General features: G+C 43.4%; 1 protein-coding gene across 3 annotated transcripts in view; it reads left to right on the forward strand.

Annotated features, from left to right (window-relative positions):
* The window catches only part of MMP11 (matrix metallopeptidase 11), a 50,255-nt gene that overhangs the window by 12,829 nt on the left and 16,064 nt on the right, over positions 1-21,362 (forward strand). For 2 of the 3 annotated variants that reach the window (XM_030218478.1, XM_030218480.1), the window contains exons 2-4: positions 8,559-8,806; positions 12,588-12,731; positions 20,999-21,132. In XM_030218478.1, coding sequence (XP_030074338.1) covers positions 8,559-8,806; positions 12,588-12,731; positions 20,999-21,132 — 526 coding nt within the window. The remainder of the gene's footprint in view (positions 1-8,558; positions 8,807-12,587; positions 12,732-20,998; positions 21,133-21,362) is intronic. The other variant, XM_030218479.1, reaches the window with a different exon arrangement.

The following is a 21,362-nucleotide window of genomic DNA, read 5'->3' on the forward strand; positions in this document are numbered from 1 at the left end:
TTTGTAGACATAACAGCCATATCTGGGGTGGGATGTAGGGTGCGCTTATGAGAGTTTCATATTAAGGAAGCTAGAAAGGGTTAAGCAGAAGGCTAATGAGTGACACAGAGGAGTTGTGACCCTGTCCAAGACTGTGGATTGCACAGGTAATATTTATTTTAAATATTATTTATTCCTTTATTTAAACTATGGAAAAGTGCACAGGGTTCTCAACCTCGTGCATGAGTGGTCTTGCACTGGATAAACTCTCTCTCTTTCTCTGATTATTTCATTATCTTCTGGCTCTGTATTTAAGGTGATGGGTGCCTTCATCTAGGCGCCCCAGTGCTGCATGGTGATAGCATATTCTATAATGGCATCTGGGTGCCCAAATACCATTATAGAATCCTAGGGTAAGCTGGCATTGGCACTCCTTACATTTAAGCACCTGTAGCCAATGGCTTAGCGAGACCTGGTATTTTGGGTGGGGTCCTCCCCTCTGTAGATATATAAAATACCATTTTTAAACCTTCCCCTCAGTCCCCCAACATCCAACATCTCTCCCCCCACCCATGAACTGGTAGCTGCCCCTCTCAACAACTCCCTCTTGTCATTTCCCGGTGTACCTCAAAGGTATCCCCAGCAGCCATAGCAACTCATTTTCGCTGCCTATGCTGGCCCCATAGGCTTCCCTCTGCCATGTCCCTCCCACCCTCACTAATGTCATTTCCTATTTCCTCACTGGCAGCATACAGAAGAGAGGGAAGCCTATGGGGCCAGCACAGGCAGCAAAAATGAAGTGTACTAGGGAGGGGCAGATACTGGACCACCAGCAGAGGGAGGGAGAGGAGTTAGGTGCCACCAGTGGGTGGGCCTGAACTACAAAATGGGTGGGCCTGTGCCCACCCAGGCCCTCTTAGCTAAGCCATTGCTAGTAGTTACACCAGCCATAGACCTGGCATAACTGCAGGCATGTAAATGTGGTAAAAGTTATTCAAAGTCATTAAATCGCAGGAGGATTGTGAAAAATTACAAGAGGACCATACGAGACTGGGCGTCTAAATGGCAGATGACATTTAATGTGAACAAGTGCAAAGTGATGCATGTGGGAAAGAGGAACCTGAATTATAGCTACATCATGCAAGGTTCCACGTTAGGAATCACGGACCAAGAAAGGGATCTAGGTGTCATCGTTGATGATATGTTGAAACCTTATGCTCAGTGTGCTGCTGCGGCTAAGAAAGCAAATAGAATGTTAGGTATTATTAGGAAAGGAATGGAAAACAAAAATGAGGATGTTATAATGCCTTTGTATCGCTCCATGGTGCAACTGCACCTCGAATATTGTGTTCAATTCTGGTCGCCACATCTCAAAAAGATATAGTGGAATTAGAAAAGGTGCAGAGAAGGGCAACGAAAATGATAAAGGGGATGGGATGACTTCCCTATGAGGAAAGGCTAAAGTGGCTAGGGCTCTTCAGCTTGGAGAAAAGGCGGCTGAGGGGAGATATGATAGAGGTCTATAAAATAATGAGTGGAGTTGAACGGGTAGATGTGAAGCGTCTGTTTACGCTTTCCAAAAATACTAGGACTAGGGGGCATGCGATGAAGCTATAATGTAGTAAATTTAAAACGAATCGGAGAAAATGTTTCTTCACTCAACGTGTAATTAAACTCTGGAATTCATTGCCAGAGAATGTGGTGAAGTTGGTTAGTTTAGTGGAGTTTAAAAAAGGTTTGGATAGCTTCCTAAAGGAAAAGTCCATAGACCATTATTAAATGGACTTGGGGAAAATCCACTATTTCTGGAGTAAGCAGTATAAAATGTTTTGTACTTTTTTGGGATCTTGCCAGGTATTTGTGACCTGGATTGACCACTGTTGGAAGCAGGATGCTGGGCTTGATGGACCTTTGGTCTTTCCCAGTATGAGTAAGTACAGTGTATTCTGTAAGTTACATGCATAAGTGGGAAACACATCTCTGTCCTGCCCCTTTGCATTTACACACTGTGAAACTTATGTCCACCGTTACTGAATAGCGTTAAGGCACCCTGCTGGCACTTTCACAGTTAATTGAGCGCTTATGTGCATAAGTACTAGTATTCTGTAAACTTATGTGCCTAAGGGGTACATAAATGTGGGCGTCCAGTTATACACTTGCATATAATATGGTTATGTGACTTGGTCCCATTACCACAAATATATAATTTTAGCTAGAAGGAGTTAGTGCTGATCAGATCCATCATTAACTCAGGTGTTCACCTTGTCTCCCTAATAGATTATACTTTCAGGAAATCTAGGCTGAAGAAGCAGCGCCAGAGGGTCTTCATAGAACCTGTCCCTATACAATAAATCAGCCCAGTCTCCTCTGCATTCTGGTGCCAGTATGGTATTCATCCCATGCGTGCACTGGGATTTGCACCGTAGCAACTCAGTTGAAGATATTCCAGAATGTAGAACTGAATTTGGGTGGCTCTCCTACATTGCTGTGGGCTCCTTTTACTAAGCAGCGGTAAGCCCAATGCAGGCTTACCACTCGCTATACAGGAAGTACCGCCGGGCTAGCACAGCAGCCCGGCGGTACTTTCCACCCCTAGCATACCGTCATTTCCGGTGCTACAAAACCTTATTTATTTTTGTGACACCGGAGTGTACTCAGCAGTAATTAGGCAGTGCCATGCTGCCTGATTACCGCCGGGTTAACGCAGGAGCCCTTACTACCACCTCAATGGGTGGCAGTAAGGGCTCCCCTCGAAATGGCCACGCGGCAAGTACTTTAGTTTCTGCCTGGTCATTTCCTGTAGGACAGCGAGACTTCCCTTTTACGAGCTGCGGTAAAAGGGGGCCTTGGCGCACATGTAAAACACGCACCAGCTCCCTTTTGCCACAGCTTGGTAAAAGGGGCCCTTTGTTTCCATGTTTCAATGTGTTGCCATGTCAGTATATTCATATACAGTACAGTCTCGATTATCTGACCATAATTATGTTTTACAGCTCCAATCATGCAGCAGAATGTGCTATAGTATTGTTAATAAACAATTTTTGAAAATCAGGAACTCTATGCCTTTGTTTATGCATTGTTTGAAGAGTTGCCATTGTTTTCCGTATTATCTGACTTTTCACTTATCCGATAACAGGTCAGTTCCGTTTACATCGGATACTCGAGAGACTGTACTGTATTGCCATCAAATCCCCGAAATAGCTTTATTCTTGGAATCCGTCCCAGTAAGACAGGTTTAGGTTCTGTGGGCCTGACAAGTGTTACATCTTTAAGAATGCTTTTTCAGCTTTACCTTCTCTTTGTATAGTGTTCTTGGTTTAACTGGATTGCCCTAAAAACAGCCAAGGCTTAGTTTTATAGCTAAAATAGGGGCCTTCCTGTTAGGAAGTAGTGATTCTTCTCCAAGCTCTGCCCTTGACTCTTGTCTAACTTTCCGTGACTTTCTCTCCCTGTGTCTCAGTGCTAATCCCAGCTCCCTGCTTCACTGCATATTGATAAGAATTAGTGAGTTAATTGTGAGATTGTTGTCTGTCTCCACTGACTGCAGAGACTCTGCTGTCTTGGCCAAATGCAGAAGATGAATTAGTGACAGTAATATCCACCCCAGAGATAGCAGCATGTCTGCTTGCTGAAGTGCTCTGAATGCAGGGTGCTTTTAGTTCCTGTTGGGGTATTAAGACACTGAAATGATTATCTTTCTGTCAACAAAGCCAGGGGGTTAAATTCTGTATAACTGGGACTCAGCTTCCTGCTATCCCTTGTCTCCTCTGCTAAGTATTTGGCCAGCAGGAATTTTATCTCAGATTCACATCATGCTGAAAAAAAATACTTGTGGCTATTAAGTAATTAATGTTGAGATGTAGCAAAGAGAGCTAGAGAGAGAGAGAGAAAGAAATGTCATGGTCCAGATGACAGTCTTAATGGAGCATGCAATTGAAGGATGAGACAGTGTGAGTGAATCCAGCAGTATCAACACAGAGCAGGCTTTTAAAATCTGCCCCTGGCTCCAGGACACAAGGAAAAGCCAGTTTACAGAACACCTCACCCAACAATAGCCCCAGACAGCAGAAGCTGGTCCTCCAGCCATCTGCTCTTTACCTGAAACCCCTCTCAGACGACAGTACCCTACAGGCACAGGCATAACTTCAGTCAATGTCAGTGAGATTCTGGGTCTTAAAAGAACTTCTTGTCAGACTGCAGAATATTTGTATTAAAGTATTTATAACTTAGTGTTTTATTCCTGTAAATAATACTTTTAAATACTTGTAAACAACACAAAAACAAAAGGGTCCTTATACTAAGCTGCTATAAAAGGGGCCTGCACTAGTGTCAGCTCGTGTTTTTGACACACGCTAAGGCCCCCTTTTACTGCAACGGGTAAAAGGCCGTCTTTTTCTCTGTAACAGAAATGGCCGTGCAGTAAGTGAACTGAACCACTTGCCATGTGGCCATTTTTGGGGGGGAAGGGGGAGCAAGCCACCCATTGAGGTGGTGGTATGGGCTCCTGTGGTAACCCAGCGGTAACCGGTCAGCACGTGGTGCTGCCCAGTTTCCACTAGGTAAGCACCGGCACTACAAAAATAGAAAATATATTTGTAGCACCGGAAATGGCACGTGCTGGGGATGGGAACTACTGCCAGGCTCCTGAAGTAGCCCGGCAGTAGTTCCAGATTAGCACACAGCAAGCCTGTTGCCGTGTGCCAACCCTTTAGTAAAAGGACCCCAAAGAGAAGAATCAAACTCCACAAAATATGCAATGGGCAAAAAAACAGTGGAGATGGCTGAAATAAAAAAGGAAATGGAGTAGCCTGGTTCACAAAAGCAATTATCTTCAATAACACATGAAGTCTCAGTAATTCAGTACATAAAGACTTGACATGGGCCATGTTTCGGCACTACTGCCTGCATCAGGAGTCCAAAAATCTGAGACTTCATTTTGACTCGTTATCACTCATCTCAGATTTTTGGACTCCTGATGCAGGCAGTAGTGCCGAAACACGGCCCATATCAAGTCTTTATGTACAGGAAGAAAAAAAGCAACACTGGGCCTTCAAGAAAGAGATAATTGCCGTCCTTTATTGTGAACAAGACCTGACACTGGCCGTGTTTCGGCGCACAAACGCCTGCCTCAGGGGTCAGAGTGTATCTTCACAATTTAGATAAAGATATTCAGACAGTCTAGATAAATAACCGACGACTGCTAATCATCCATTTGAAAACTGACAGCGTCTGGCTTGGCGAAACATAAGGTTAGCAGTCGTTGGTTATTTATCTAGACTGTCTGAATATCTTTATCTAAATTGTGAAGATACACTCTGGCCTCTGAGGCAGGCGTTTCTGCGCCGATACACGGCCCTTGTTGGGTCTTGTTCACAATAAAGGACGGCAATTATCTCTTTCTTGAAGGCCCAGTGTTGCCTTTTTTCCACCTGTTGTATGCTTTTATGCTGTATTACCAAGTCTTTATGTACTGAATTACTGAGACCTCATGTGTGATTAAAGACATTGTTTTTGTGAACCCATTTGCTTAACAGTGCATGCTAATGGAGATGGATCATGACGTGATGTTGAAGTTGTTGGGTCATTTGAAATAGGTGAAGAAGTATACAGGTGGTTCAAGAGTTTCTTGGATAGTAGATCCTATAGAGTTTAAATGAATGGGGTTTTATCTTCCTCTTGTAAAAGCCAGTTGAGGTGTGCCCAAGGCTCCCCCATTTCACCTATCTTGTTTAATATATTACTGGCACCACTATGATCAATACTATCTGCTAGGGGTTTTTACCCATTTATATATGGAGATGGCATTACAATTTTTATTCCATTTAAAGATGATGTACAGGGTATATTATCTGAAATCAAAAAAGGGCTGAATGTGATAGAATCTTGGGCTATAGCATTTAAAGCTGAATAGGGAAAAAACACAAAATTTCTAGTATTAAGCAATTCTTTCAACTCCTTTTTCCGACAAAGTCTTGACAATTGATGGAACTACATATACATTGGAGTATGAACTCAAACTTCTGGGAATTATTCTGGATAATTTTCTTACTTTTGAATCTTGGGCTATAGCATTTAAAGTTGAATAGGGAAAAAACAAAATTTCTAGTGTTAAGTAGTTCTTTCAACTCCCTTTTCCAACAAAGTCTTACCAATTGATGGAACTACATATACATTGGAGTATGAACTCAAACTTCTGGGGACATGGCTATGGGCAGGGAAATGGACTTTTATGGGCATTCCATAATATGCCCCAGTGTGCCATGTTTTCCTTGGTGTAAATGGATGTGCATTGTTCTAGGCACTTGGATATCAACTAAGCATATTCTATATACTGTACCTAAATCTAGGTGCCGCTTATAGAATATGCTTAGGCAGAAATTTGTTCCACGTGAATTTTTCAGGCACCATATATAGAATCTGGCCCTGTACGTTGCACCAACTTACTACAGCCGTAGACCTGTGTAAGTTGGCATGCCAAAGGCACGTTGATGCCAACTTAAGCTGGTATTCAATAACAGAATCTTTGCACCATTATAGAATTGGCACTCAGCTAGGTACCAAGTTATAAAATTGCCCCTTAAGTTTGTACCTGAAGCAGTGCTGAAGATCTCAAGGAATATCAGTAGGATTTGAATCCTGGCTACGATGGCTCTCAGCCTGCAGTTCTAACCATAAGGTTCTTCCTCAATTGCAATGGGCCAGATAACATGTGTTAACAGCATTAGAACATAGTAAATGAAAAAATGATTAGAGCAGAGACAGTACAAAATTCAGCCCTTACCAGCATAATAAGCATACCAGTTCTCACTTATGAAATATAACACCTGCCCTCAGCTGTCAATTATGTCATATCAGCTACTCTAACATGTGTATGAGGGTCACACACTTGTTCTTGCTGCTGCTTATTCAATAATCATATTATCTTACATGTGCAGTGACACATGACCCCATTTGTAGTTCTGCTGACATTTGCATTTCTAGGGAAAATGCAAATCCCATGAAGTCAAACTCACATCAGATGAGTTTTAGTCTAGTCTGACTTTGAGTTCAACATAGCTTCTGTATTTTCTTCAGATTCAGTGGGTAAGTTCATCAGATATTTTCCTGGGGAATCTGACTAACTATTGATGTACCGATTCCTGGGAATTCGCCAAGATATCAAATGCAGAGCCAACCTTTCACTATTGAGACAGTCTTTAATCAAATTTGCACACTTATCCGGTGATGCATTCTTCAGTATCAGTTCTTTAAGTGTAGCAGTCCAGGTTTTCATGAAGTCCAACACCACTGGATCTGCTAATCTCAAACTGATTGTACATATACCAGGAAAATACTCATTAATTAGAACTCAGTCTTAGCTTCACACTCTTTCTTCCTAGTCTGAGGCCATGTTGGATTTTTTTGTCCTTTTTTTTTTTTTTTTTAAATTTGATCCAGCTGTTTCCTTCTGTTCCTCATTTACCACCTGGGCTTGAATATGGGCTGTGAGCTTTTATTCACATCAGTCTGGGGATGACCCCTGATTTAATATCCCCACCCCCACTGATAAAGGCAGTGTCAGTGCTCAGTCAGGGACTTTGCACCAGGGCTTCTTTCAAAACCCTGCAATCATAGGCTGTGACTCCAGCCACTAGGTATCACCCTTAAGCAATGACCGTGACTCCCTCGCTGTAGAGAACATGAACACGTGATTCAGGGACTGAACCAAGGACCTGTCACATGGCAGAGCACAAACTGGCCATCTAGGAACACATGTTTTGAATTAAACTTTTAAAAAGGCTGTATTTTCTTTACATTGTAGTTTCTCACTTGTACCTTCATAGAGCTACAAGAAATGTGCTTTGGGCGGGCAATTGTATAATTGGCCTTTTGTCTAATCGCACCAGTCAGAATCCAGATTCTGTGCTGTACCATGATGTAAATGGTTGCATTATCTGGCTTTTTTATTGTTTAATTTTAAATGAGATGATAAAAGGACATATTTGTGGTTTTACTCTCTTACAAGAAAGAGGGACCCATTTTTGTCAATTGATGTCTAGAATGATGTTCTTTGATTATAAATGTACGATTGTCAGCAACCTAGAAAATATATGGATAAGTGGATTGTAAATTACTCAATTAAATGAAAGCAGGGTTAATGTAAGGGTACTGTGCCCTGGGCTAACCTTCAGATTTAAGTCCCTGCTTTTACATTCAGGCCCCTATTCCCAGCCCCCAAGATTTTGATATTAAACTCGTTAACCATAATCATTAATTGGACACATAGGAGCCAGCTCTGTGGGTGCTTCAGCACCCCCAATATTGAAGAAACTCATTGGCTGTGTCCAGGAAGAGGTCATTTTCATTGGGTTTAGCACCCCCAATAATTTTTAAAAGTTGGCTGCTATGAAATTTGGACATCATACATTTAAATGTCAAACTTTGCTCTGTATGTATCTCCAGAAGCTGCTGCCATAGGTGACTGCCTAGTGTTGCCTAATGCTTAAGCCAGCCTGGAATTAAATGAAGCTACACGGGTGGGTCACACCAGCTGTCTGGAGGTTTATTGGTAACTCATTTCTTCACTGGTTTGTGTTCAGGGCTATGCTTGGAAACTCCAGAAGGAACAGAATTCCTGGTTCTCCTCCCTGCACAATGTCAAGGAGTATCCGTCCCCTCTCCAGAGCTTCTTTGGCGGTATTGAACAGGATCAGAGAGACCACTGGAACCCACCCCGCTGTGGTGTGCCTGATTTCCCAGTCCAGCCTGACGGCCATCATGGCAGAAACCGGCAGAAGAGATTTGTACTTTCAGGGGGCCGTTGGGAAAAGACTAACCTCACTTACAAGTAAGACTGAGTCAAAAGTCAGGTTTCTTTATAGGTTCTGTCACTTGTTTATAATTCCTTCTCTGGCTGGACAGTGTATTAATTCTTTTCACAGTTACATAATTATGTCGTTGGTTAGTCACTACCTCTCCATTACACAGCTCTCCCTCACTCACCTCCATGAAACTCCTCCCTCTCCACTGCTCACCTGGTCATTACATGGTAAGCACACACTGACAGTCTTTCCTATATCCTGTAGGGTAACTGAAGAAGGAAATTAAACATTTTAAATGAATAATTTCCAGGAATTGCTACAGTATGTGCTCATATTCCTAGGCGGGGAAAAAAAAGCCAAGAAGTACCTGCCCACAGCTGATGTAGGAGAGATCAATGGCCACTGGTACATCACAAGGCAATTTCCAAACTGCCCACACTAATCCATTGTTCACGGTTACTTTCTACCCATGGTGGTCTTTCTGCCAATTTTCAAAGTAAAAGTACATGCTTACTTTCATTTTGTTTACTGCCATGGGCACAAAGCATCTGTGCTTGCTTTTCTGTGGGTGCTTTATGTATAGATTTGAAAATGAAATCGGTGTGTATTTGTTCCTCTCCTGATGCAAGCACATTTGGGGAATTTCTGTTCCCTCTAAGCTGAGCCATTGGGAGATGGTGCTTCAATATTGTTTTCAATCACTAGGGGCAGGAACATTTCTGGAGTCTTGTAGAGCTTGCCTGTCTCTCACCCCCCCCCCCCCCCCTTCCCTCCTACTGGCAGGACTATAGGCAGAGGACTCCCACTCAGTTTAGAGGGAAGAGTACTAGGAATGCTTGCTCATAAAGCAACTAAATCTACATGCATTGTGAAACAAGGCACTTACCTTTCTCCAGCTAAAGGGTGGGCAATTTTCAGAGAAAAAATGAATGTGAACAGGTTTAAAAATAATGGTTTGAATGGCAATGAAAATCATCCAGCAACAAAGATGGGGAGCCATATTCTAGCTCTGAGAGCGTTCATCTGTGCTATTTATCCATGATGAGTAAAAATGACAGCTAAAGTGAAAGGCTAACTGTAACGATTGAAGTCTTGGGTGTCTCTAATAATGGAGGTGCTAGGTAACTGTAATTATAGGTATGTTGAGGGTGGATGCAGTGATGAAAGTGTTGAGGATGACTGTTATGTCAGAGTTGTTGAGGCTAAATGAGCCCTTCAGAGCAAAAGCAGGCCATGTTCACTTTTTGCAATGTTTTAGCTATACACCAGTTTACAGCCTCCAAGTCTTACAGAATTAGAAGCAAAACTGAGCCTACATATACTTTTGTACTGTGATATTCTCCCCTTTTAGTAGGAGGTGTTTTAGATTAAGAACTTTCCACCCACATACTCAGTAGGAAAGTGCATTAAACAAGCTTATGAGTAGACCATGCTTAATTTGGGGGACCTCAGTACTCAGTGCAACTGTTATCATTACCAGAAGAAGCATCCAGAAAGCTTTGTCTCTTGAAAAAGATCCAAGAAATGCTATAGCTACTCATACCTTTAGTCTTAGGGGTAGCGGTCCTCTTTACCCTCAGACTGACTTCTTCTTAGTTACCAGCCATCCTGTTCTACACCCCCTTGAGACGTCCCTTGGCATCAGGTTGCAGCTATTGTACACTTGTGATGCCCCCTTGGTGCCTTTTCTGGGGAATACACCACAGGATTAGTTGGCTTCAGATATACAAATTACTCAATCAATAAGCAAATCCACTCCAACTAGCATTATCTAGCTCTTGTATAGGCTTCATTAACCACTCTGCAAGGGAATTCTTCTTTCACCAAACAGTTCATCAAACACTATTTAACTAAGCCCTCTTTCTGGGGCACCTGGGTCACAGTTTAGAACAACCACCACCCCTTGAACAGGACTTTTATATTAAATCTAACTTTACAGTCCTGTTCTCTACCCCCAGCTTTTAATATCAGAGTCTTACTTTACAGGACCTAGTGTTATCTTCATACTGGGGTCAAGTTTTCTTTATCCTTCCTATTATTATAGTCTGAGTAAGTACTTTGTCTTTAAGTTCCTTATGGACTTTTTCTTTGGGGTCTGTTTCCTGGGGTTTCTAGCCTGACTTGTTCCATCTCTCTGGAGTCCACTTGCCATCCCTTCCTCCTTCAGCATGACTCCCTTCATCTTCTGAAGTCCACCCGGGGGGAAGTGCCTTTTTAAAGGGCTGCTCATTACCAACCCCACCTTTCCTGGGCTCCTTCTACTGGTTCTGGAGAAGTTCAGAACCTTCTCCATGGACTTACCTCCTAAAGAGAACTATTTCCTTCCCACTGCTATGAGCCCTCTCCGTCTCACGTAGCAAAGGGTAACATCCACCCCTCCACCTACAAACTATTTTGGGTTGGGGGTTATCACTGAGGTAGGGCTCCTCTAGTGGCTTCTACAAGACAACTCAATCCTGTCCAATGCCAGAGCGCCCTCTAGTGGTCTCTTCCCATCTAAGCAGGTTGTTTTCAACCTATGAGCGGCCTGTAGTGTGGCCTTCTTCAGGTCACTACACCGACCTTCCACCACGAGAGATCCCTCTGATAGCAAGGTCTTGTCAAGGCATATTCTATATTTATTATAGTACAGATTAAAGCCAATTCAGGCATTGCTTGTACCTTTTACTGAAATGTATATCTCACAGCTTAGTTGGCCAATATCTTCCATTATAACAAAGTGGACCCGCTTTTGTTCTCAGGGGCTCAATTGTAATGATGGAGATGTTGGTTGACTGTAAGGATGAAAGTGTTGAGGGTGGCCATTATGATAAGATGTTGAGGGTAGGGCCACCGAGAGGGGGGGGCAAGAATCCCCCAATCCCAGCCTCCAGGTGGCAGGCAGTCAGGCAGAAGGTTGGACTTCAATTTAACCATCACTTCATCTACTCTCTCCCTGTGTCTCTGTCCTCCTCCTGTGTGCTGGGACTCAGGTTATCAAGTTAACACAGCTCTGCTGCCCCAGGTCCTTCTTCCTGCCTTGTTCCGCCTCCTCCCTGTGTGAAGTAATTCCTGTTTCCACATAGGCAGGAGGGGATGCAGCAGGAAGAAGGACCTGTGGCGGCAGAGCTGCAATAACCTGAGTCCCAGCACACAGCAGGAGACAGACAGAGGGAGAGAGCAGATGCAGCAAGTGATGATCAAACTGCAGTTCTGATTTTGATGTCAATTGTAGACTGTGGGGGCACAGAGGGGGGGGGGTGATGCGGAGAGAGGGGGCGGCCCCTCCTCACCCTGGGTCCAACTTTGTCTCTTGGCGGTTCTGGTTGAGGGTAATTGCAAGGACAGGGGTGTTGGGTAACTGTAATAATGGTAGTGTTAAGAATGACTGTTATGACAGAGGTGTTGAGAGTAAATGCAATGATGGAGGTGTTGGATAACTGTAATGATTGTAGTGTTGAGGATGACCATTATGATAAGGTGTTGAGGGTAATTGCAAGGATAGGGATGTTGGATAACTTTAATGATGGTAGTGCTAATAATGACTGTTATGACAGAGAAATTGAGGGTAAATGTAATGATGGAGGTATTGGATAACGCTAATAATGGTAGTGTTGACAATGACCATTATGATAGAGCTGTTGAGGGTTAATGTAATGATGGAGATATTGGGTGATTGTAGTAATGAAGGTGTTGAGGATGATTGTTATGAATGAAATGTTGATGGTAAATGTAAATGTAATGAAGGAGGTATTGCATGACCAAAATAATGAAGATGTTGAATTATTGTTATGGAGTAATACACAAATGTACATTGTGTCTCTTTAGAATTATCAGATTTCCATGGCAGCTCAGTACAGTAAAAGTGAGACGTACTCTTGCTGATGCCCTGAAAGTCTGGAGTGATGTGACTCTGTTATCATTCACTGAAGTCCAAGAAGGACGGGCTGACATTGTTATCGATTTTACTAGGTGAGATATGAATAGAGAAAATAAAGTTCCACTTCATGAAGGGCTTGGGGTCACCGTGTGACCCGATGCTCACTCACCATTTTTCAATTTTATTTATTTAATTTCTTATATGTCGTCTACAAGCCCAAAAGCTATTGAAGTAGTGTACAGTAGGTATTTTTCTGTCCCTGGAGGGCTCACAATCCAAGTTTGTATCTGAGGCATTAGGGATTTGAACCAGGCTTCTCAGGTTCTCAGTCTGCTGCTCTAACAATTAGTCTCTTTTACAAACCAGGATAATTTTTGCCACCAAATGATCTCATTAGTGAATATTTTTTATCCTTATTTTTATCTACATATTAAGGAGCACCCTCAGATATTCCCACTGTAATAACTCACAGATAAATCGCTGTGGTTTTTTTGTGGTACAGCACCTCATTCATCGGGTTGTTCCTTATTTTATTTTATCCCAATTCAAGTGCCGTTAGTCTGGTGCAACACAATCCCATATTTTTTGTTTCTTTAAAATAACTCTTTTTGTATATGTGTGCCCAATCCTTCGTAAAACTGCTCACTGATAATCTCAGCTTAACAACCATGCGGGAACTGTTGTAAAATATAACCAATCACTTATCTGAATCGTGTATTGGAATAATGCCCCGCCTTTCACACAGGTGGAAAGCTTGAATGACTGCAGTTGGTATTATCATTCGTTATGAACTAGCTCGCCTTAACCCTAGTCCCTGAAAAAAGAAGAGTGAAACCCACGGTGTCGGGCGTCTTCAGGGGAAGGCGCAGGATTGAATTGGATTATATTGATGCAGTCGGGGCATTCCAATACACGATTCAGATAAGTGATTGGTTACATTTTACAACAGTTCCCGCATAGTTGTTAAACTGAGATTATCAGTGAGCAGTTTTATGAAGGATTGGGCACACATATACAAAAAGAGTTATTTTAGAGAAACAAAAAATATGGGATTGTGTTGCACCAGACTAACGGCACTTGAATTGGGATAAAATAAAATAAGGAACAACCCGATGAATGAGGTGCTGTACCACAAAAAAACCACAGCGATTTATCTGTGAGTTATTACAGTGGGAATATCTGAGGGTGCTCCTTAATATGTAGATAAAAAATATTCACTAATGAGATCAATTGGTGGCAAAAATTATCCTGGTTTGTAAAAGAGACAGTTTGTATTTATTGGCCAGAGATTAACAGATACTTATTTGGGCTCTAACAATTAGGCCATTCCAGTTCTGGGTTTTAAGACTTGAACCGAAGCATGCTGGGATTTGTAGTCTTTTTTTTTTCTTATTGTGAATGAAAGTTCTTATTCTTATTCTTGCAATACAAGATAGGAAAAATTCCAGCACTGTGGTTAAGTATGAGATGTCTATAGAATGAAGATAACCGTGACAAAATTGCCAGTGCTTATTTGTTTATTTAAAACTATGCGTATACAAGATGTGAACACATCTTAATTAGCTAATGAGCCATTAACTAGCAATTAACAAGCAGTTATTGCAGTTAATTGGCAATAAGTGGGATTTGCATGCACACCTGCCTGCACACTATTCTATAACCCAGCATGCCTACATACCCTAGCGCGCAGTTCGAAATGGGGCATGGGCAGAGGAGGGGAAGGGGTGTTCTGAAAAGTTGGAATAGTTCCATGCTAGAATGCCAAGAGTTGGCTGCAGGCATTTACTCCTGTTTTCAGCTGGTATAAATACCGGTGCGGAGCACTATTAACAGTGCTCAACCTGCAGTGTCGTTTATAGAATAGCACTCCATGCCAATTTTTTCTATCTGCTGAGTTTTCTGCACCATTTACAGAATGCCCCGCTTAGCAACCAATTCCCCTTAATACGTATAATAGACTGACTCAGCAAAATACCTTAAGACATATATATAATCATTAGATAAATCTTTTCCCAAGGGAAATCCATGACAGGGGAAAATTTTCCTCTAACCTTCATTACAAACATGAGACATCCTCATCTCCTTATCAATGTCATTCATCTCTATCCGCTTCAGCGTCATTGACCTTCGGAGACTCCAGCTGCATCCCCCTCTAAAATTTCAGAATCACCCCACTGCAATTATTGAATATCCCAACTGTTCCCTTCCTTAATGATGGAACAATTTAAACTTTGAGAACATGTAATCCTTTTACTTTCCATCTGTGCTCGATATCCATGCCTTAAGGGGGTTAATTATATAACTGCACGTGTACAGCCACTTGGAGAATTACCTCCAGGAAAACTATGTGCTCACATTTATATATGCTAATCATAGTGCACAGATTGTCTGGGTAAATTACACATATATGCTTAAATATCCAACCCCCCCACCCACCCACCCACACACACTTCCTTAAACAGCCAGTAAACAGACTGTATCCCCCCAGTTTCTATATATGATGTCTAAAGTTGGGCGTGCAAATGTGGCCAAACTGCATGTGTAACTTAATTAGTACATAAGTAGTGCCATACTGGGAAAGACCAAAGGTCCATCTAGCCCAGCATCCTGTCACCGACAGTGGCCAATCCAGGTCAAGGGCACCTGGCACGCTCCCCAAACGTAAAAACATTCCAGACAAGTTATACCTAAAAATGCGGAATTTTTCCAAGTCCATTTAATAGCGGTCTATGGACTTGTCCTTTAGGAATCTATCTAACCCCTTTTTAAACTCCGTCAAGCTAACCGCTCGTACCACGTTCTCCGGCAACGAATTCCAGAGTCTAATTACACGTTGGGTGAAGAAAAATTTTCTCCGATTCGTTTTAAATTTACCACACTGTAGCTTCAACTCATGCCCTCTAGTCCTAGTATTTTTGGATAGCGTGAACAGTCGCTTCACATCCACCCGATCCATTCCACTCATTATTTTATACACTTCTATCATATCTCCCCTCAGCCGTCTCTTCTCCAAGCTGAAAAGCCCTAGCCTTCTCAGCCTCTCTTCATAGGAAAGTCGTCCCATCCCCACTATCATTTTCGTCGCCCTTCGCTGTACCTTTTCCAATTCTACTATATCTTTTTTGAGATACAGAGACCAGTACTGAACACAATACTCCAGGTGCGGTCGCACCATGGAGCGATACAACGGCATTATAACATCCGCACACCTGGACTCCATACCCTTCCTAATAACACCCAACATTCTATTCGCTTTCCTAGCCGCAGCAGCACACTGAGCAGAAGGTTTCAGCGTATCATCGACGACGACACCCAGATCCCTTTCTTGATCCGTAACTCCTAACGCGGAACCTTGCAAGACGTAGCTATAATTCGGGTTCCTCTTACCCACATGCATCACTTTGCACTTGTCAACATTGAACTTCATCTGCCACTTGCACGCCCATTCTCCCAGTCTCGCAAGGTCCTCCTGTAATCGTTCACATTCCTCCTGCGACTTGACGACCCTGAATAATTTTGTGTCATCGGCGAATTTAATTACCTCACTAGTTATTCCCATCTCTAGGTCATTTATAAATACATTAAAAAGCAACGGACCCAGCACAGACCCCTGCGGGACCCCACTAACTACCCTCCTCCACTGAGAATACTGGCCACGCAATCCTACTCTCTGCTTCCTATCTTTCAACCAGTTCTTAATCCATAATAATACCCTACCTCCGATTCCATGACTCTGCAATTTCTTCAGGAGTCTTTCGTGCGGCACTTTGTCAAACGCCTTCTGAAAATCCAGATATACAATATCAACCGGCTCCCCATTGTCCACATGTTTGCTTACCCCCTCAAAAAAATGCATTAGATTGGTGAGGCAAGACTTCCCTTCACTAAATCCGTGCTGACTTTGTCTCATCAGTCCATGTTTTTGTATATGCTCTGCAATTTTATTCTTAATAATAGCCTCCACCATCTTGCCCGGCACCGACGTCAGACTCACCGGTCTATAATTTCCCGGATCTCCTCTGGAACCCTTCTTAAAAATCGGAGTAACATTGGCTACCCTCCAGTCTTCCGGTACTACACCAATCGATGCTGATAATTGACCAATAACGAATAATTAGAAATTTACATGTGCAACTTTTTAAGCGTATTCTGTAAAGTGGTACATGTAAATTCTAATGCACTGATATCAAAAGGTGACATGGCCATGGGCATTCCTAGAAACTACACGCACTATTATAGAATACTCCCAAATGGCACAGGCATTTATACCAGGTTTTAGTTGGCGTAAATGATCGTGCCTAAATTTAGTCTCAGGTTCAAGTACTACACATATTCTATAAACTGCACCTAACATTATAAAATAGCACTATGTGTATTTTGTCCACACCAATTGTTTCAGCACAATATATAGAATCTAGTCCTATGTGCGTATATTTACCTGTATATCATGTAGGCTCTTTGATAAGAGGCCATTTCTGCAAATGAAGTGCTGCTCTATCCGTGGGACCTCCTTTAAAAAGTATCCTTCCTAAGTAGATAATAGTGGTCCTGATATTTAAAACCATTTCAATCACCAGGAGAGACTCCTGGCCATTTAAATCACCTGTCTGGGGCTAACCGGACATATTCAACAGCACCTAACTGGATAAGTACATAAGTAATGCCACACTGGGAAAAGACCAAAGGTCCATCAAGCCCAGCATCCTGTCCACGACAGCGGCCAATCCAGGCCAAGGGCACCTGGCAAGCTTCCCAAACGTACAAACATTCTATACATGTTATTCCTGGAATTGTGGATTTTTCCCAAGTCCATTTAGTAGTGGTTTATGGACTTGTCCTTTAGGAAACCGTCTAACCCCTTTTTAAACTCTGCTAAGCTAACCACCTTCACCACGTTCTCCGGCAACGAATTCCAGAGTTTAATTATGCATTGGGTGAAGAAACATTTTCTCCAATTTGTTCAACTCAGGGGCAGACAGAGTACTGTTGGCCCCTAGACAGTGAGAGTACTCTGGGCCCCCCCCCCACACACACCGCCCGCGCTACCACCGCCGCCCTCCCACACACACCTACCGCCCTCCCACACACTACTGCTCCCCCTACATTGAAGGGCCCTGTTGGTCTAGTGGCTTCTTTGGGGGCAGGAAAGAACCCCACGCTTTCCTGCCCACCTGCTGCTACTACTCTGCCTGGCGTTGTCTTTTCAAAATGGCTGCCGAGACCTCCGACAGTCTTGCAAGATTCGGCAGCCATTTTTAAAACACAGCGGTGCCCGACAGCGGCTACTAGACCACCAGGGCCCCAGAGGGGCTGTAGTGTGCTGTGGCAATGGCGGACAACCGAGCAGAGCCTCTGGGCCCTCAGGCACTGCCCGGTTGCCTGAATGGTCAATCTGCTCCTGCTGCAACTGAAAATGTCTGATTAGTGCCCAACCCGAAACCAGCTTTTTCAGGGGCAATCCTGGGGCAGAGTCAGTACTTGGCCAGTTAAGTGGCAATATTCAGCTTTAACCACCCAAGGTAACTGTATAAATAGAACCACATAAAAATCAGTCCTATTTTTATGTGGTTCACCATAGATGGTTAAGCAGTAGTGTTCCCTGGTCGGCTGCCACCCAGGGCGGATCGCTGCTGTGCATCCCCCCCCCCAGGTGCATTCTTCTTACCTGCTGTGGTGCTGGGAGCAGCCATGCGGTTGTCAGCTCCACCGGTTTCCTGCTCCCTCTGCCCCGGAACAGGATGTAACAGCAGAGGGAGCAAGGAACCGGCGGAGCCGACAGCCGTGCAGCTGCTCCCTGCACCCCTCCTGCAGCATGCACCTGGGGTGGACCGTCCCCATCGACCCACCCTCGATACGCCGCTGTGGTTAAATGCTGAATATCACACTTAACCAGTTATGTTTTCACCGCTCCCGTATACCTGGAAATTCAATGCGGGAGCCCAGATATGGCTCAGCACTGAATTTCCGGGAACAACTCTGGTTGCCACCAGCTAAATATTAGACCCATATTTATTACTCACCACAGCCACACCACATAATTTGCATGATAAAGATTTCACATGGTATGTCTCAGCACAGAAACATATGCGACTTTCACAGGGTCACACAGGAAGGCCTGAAAAAGGATTTAAATGTGAATCTCCATTTCTGTGCTTGCTGCAGCAGAGTGGCAGCAACATTTTGCTGAAATTGCATATAAGCATGTTGTGCTATGTTAAGGGCCTGATTCGCTTAGACATTTTCCCATAAATGCTAAATGTAAGAAAAGCCTTTGTGGACCAGCCCTTTTGTTTAGTGCTGTCTTGCACTAAACTTAACGAGCCAGCAACATGGTTTTTAAACTGGTTCTAGCCAGTTTAGCGCACAAGTAGTAAACCGGGACATGCACAAAAGGATTCTCTGAGCCATTTTCCTGTCACGGTAGCAGCTAACGAAAACAGAATGCAAATGAGCTAATTACTATTATAATGTGAATGCGATGCGATGCACTATCGTTTCCGACCCCATGCACCATGGAAAACCTAACGGGAGGTCTGCACCTCTCATTGGGGCTGCTGTGGCCATGCAGAGGAGGACGCCCATCGCAAAAATTGGAAGAAAAAAATACATCCAAGTGCTCGTCAGAGACGTCCTTTCAAGTGCTAACACTTTGACATCCTTCACTCAAAAAAAAAAAAAAAAAAAAAGGATGTCCCTGACAAACACTTGGATGTTTTTTTCTTCAGATTTTGTGATGGGCGTCCTTTTTGGACATGTTTTTCTTACGTGCCCGAAATGACCACCGCCGGAGAGAATCGGGGATCAGGACTTGCGAGGACGTCCAAATCAAAACTATTTGGTCGTCCCTTTCGATTATGCCCCTCCAGGTCTCTCTCAGCCAATCACAGTACACAGCGCACTGACACCAGTGACAGCTAAACGCACTGTGATTGGCTGAGAGAGACCTGGAGGGGCATAATTGAAAGGGGCGTCTAAATAGTTTTGATTTGGACGTCCTCGCACGTCCCGATCCCCGATTCTCCCCGGCGGCGGTCATTTTGGGCACATAAGAAAAACACGTCCAAAAAGGACGCCCATCACAAAATCTGAAGAAAAAAACATCCAAGTGCTCATCAGGGACGTCCTTTTTTTTGTGACATGTATGAAGCCGTCTTGGACATGCGAAGAGCAGCTAGCATAACGATTGTCTGCTCTGCGCATGCTTGGCTGGCCAACTGGCTTCCCCTCCTTAGGAAGGAAATTGCATGCAAATGAGCTAACAGCGAGCAGCTCATTTGCATGCGATTTCCTTCATGCATGCCCGTTTTTACCGATTCGCTAAGGGATCGGTAAGGGAAGGGTTCTTTCCATGGAGTTAGTGCATCTGGCTGCAGGGAAAGAGAACCTGGCAAAACTATTGTGTCTTAGCTGCAGTTCAATGCATTGACCACTAGAGACTGCCAAGGCTTGCTGAGTGCTTAGAAGACGCTTTCAGTGACCAGTGAAGAGGTTTTGCTGCACCAGATCTTCACAGAAAGCCCCCCTCTAGCAACTACCCCTCCAGGATACCAGATTAGGTCAATGTGGGGAAACTAGGACTGTGAATGTGTGAGGTGAACCTCCTCATGCTAGGGAAGCACTGCATTTTGTATGTGGAGGGAAACTATCACATACTGTTTAAAAGTGACCAATTGTTCCAGTTTTCTGCTGCAAAAATTTCAACAATCTAATACATTTTACTAGGCTCTTTTCAGGTCCCATTGTTAGCAGCACACATTTCCAATTGTTCCTGAAAGCAGAAGGGTTAGCAGGTCACCCCCTACAGCACCATATTACTCCAGGAATCTGCAATACCTCATCCCACAGAAAAATCCCAAACACCCTCTTTTTTGAATAAATACAAAATATGCACACCTACACCAGAGCTGTCAAGCTACCCAGTCCCAAGAGGAAGACCTTTTGGCCAATATTGGGTTTGAACTTATGTCCCACAATGGTGTAGTACTTTGCAGTCTCCAATTCTACCCACTGAAATGAGTGCTGCAGGTCCTATACATACTGCACCAGGATGCAGTTGTTAGAAATCCAGGACTGGCTTAAAATCTGCCTCCTGGAACCAGATAACTTGGCAGCTCTGATACACTTATACACAAAACACACATATAGGAACATATATAAACATTTGTCTTGACTTCTATATTTTGTTTGTAATTTTTATTAGGTATGTTTTTATGGTAGCCGTTTAGGCTTTAAGCGAGTTATAAGTTTTAAAAATAAATAAATATTCATGCGTGTGTGCACACACACACATGCATCCAGACTGTGTGCCTTGATACTGGATGAGAGCAGAAAACACTTATTCTTGCTTCTTCCCTTGCAGGTACTGGCATGGTGACCACCTACCATTTGATGGGCCTGGGGGGATCCTGGCTCACGCATTCTTCCCAAAGACCCATCGTGAAGGAGATGTCCACTTTGACTATGATGAGACCTGGACCATTAGTAATGATCTAGGTACATGTCATCATCCTTCTGTCCCTGTCCATTTTTTTTTTTTTTAGTTTGCTAGCACCTTTCTGCAGGCAAAGCAGATGCCCATCGCATTATACTAGTCCTAACAATAAAACAGAGAAGCCCATTTAGGAGTCAATATTCAGCCAGTGGTGCTCATTGCTTTGCTGACCGCTGTTGGCGTTATACCTAGAAATTCAATGCTGGACCGTGTCTCGACTCTGGCATTGAAT

This window comes from Microcaecilia unicolor, chromosome 11 (assembly GCF_901765095.1).
Source record: "Microcaecilia unicolor chromosome 11, aMicUni1.1, whole genome shotgun sequence".
In the NCBI taxonomy this organism is placed as follows: Eukaryota; Metazoa; Chordata; class Amphibia; order Gymnophiona; family Siphonopidae; genus Microcaecilia; species Microcaecilia unicolor.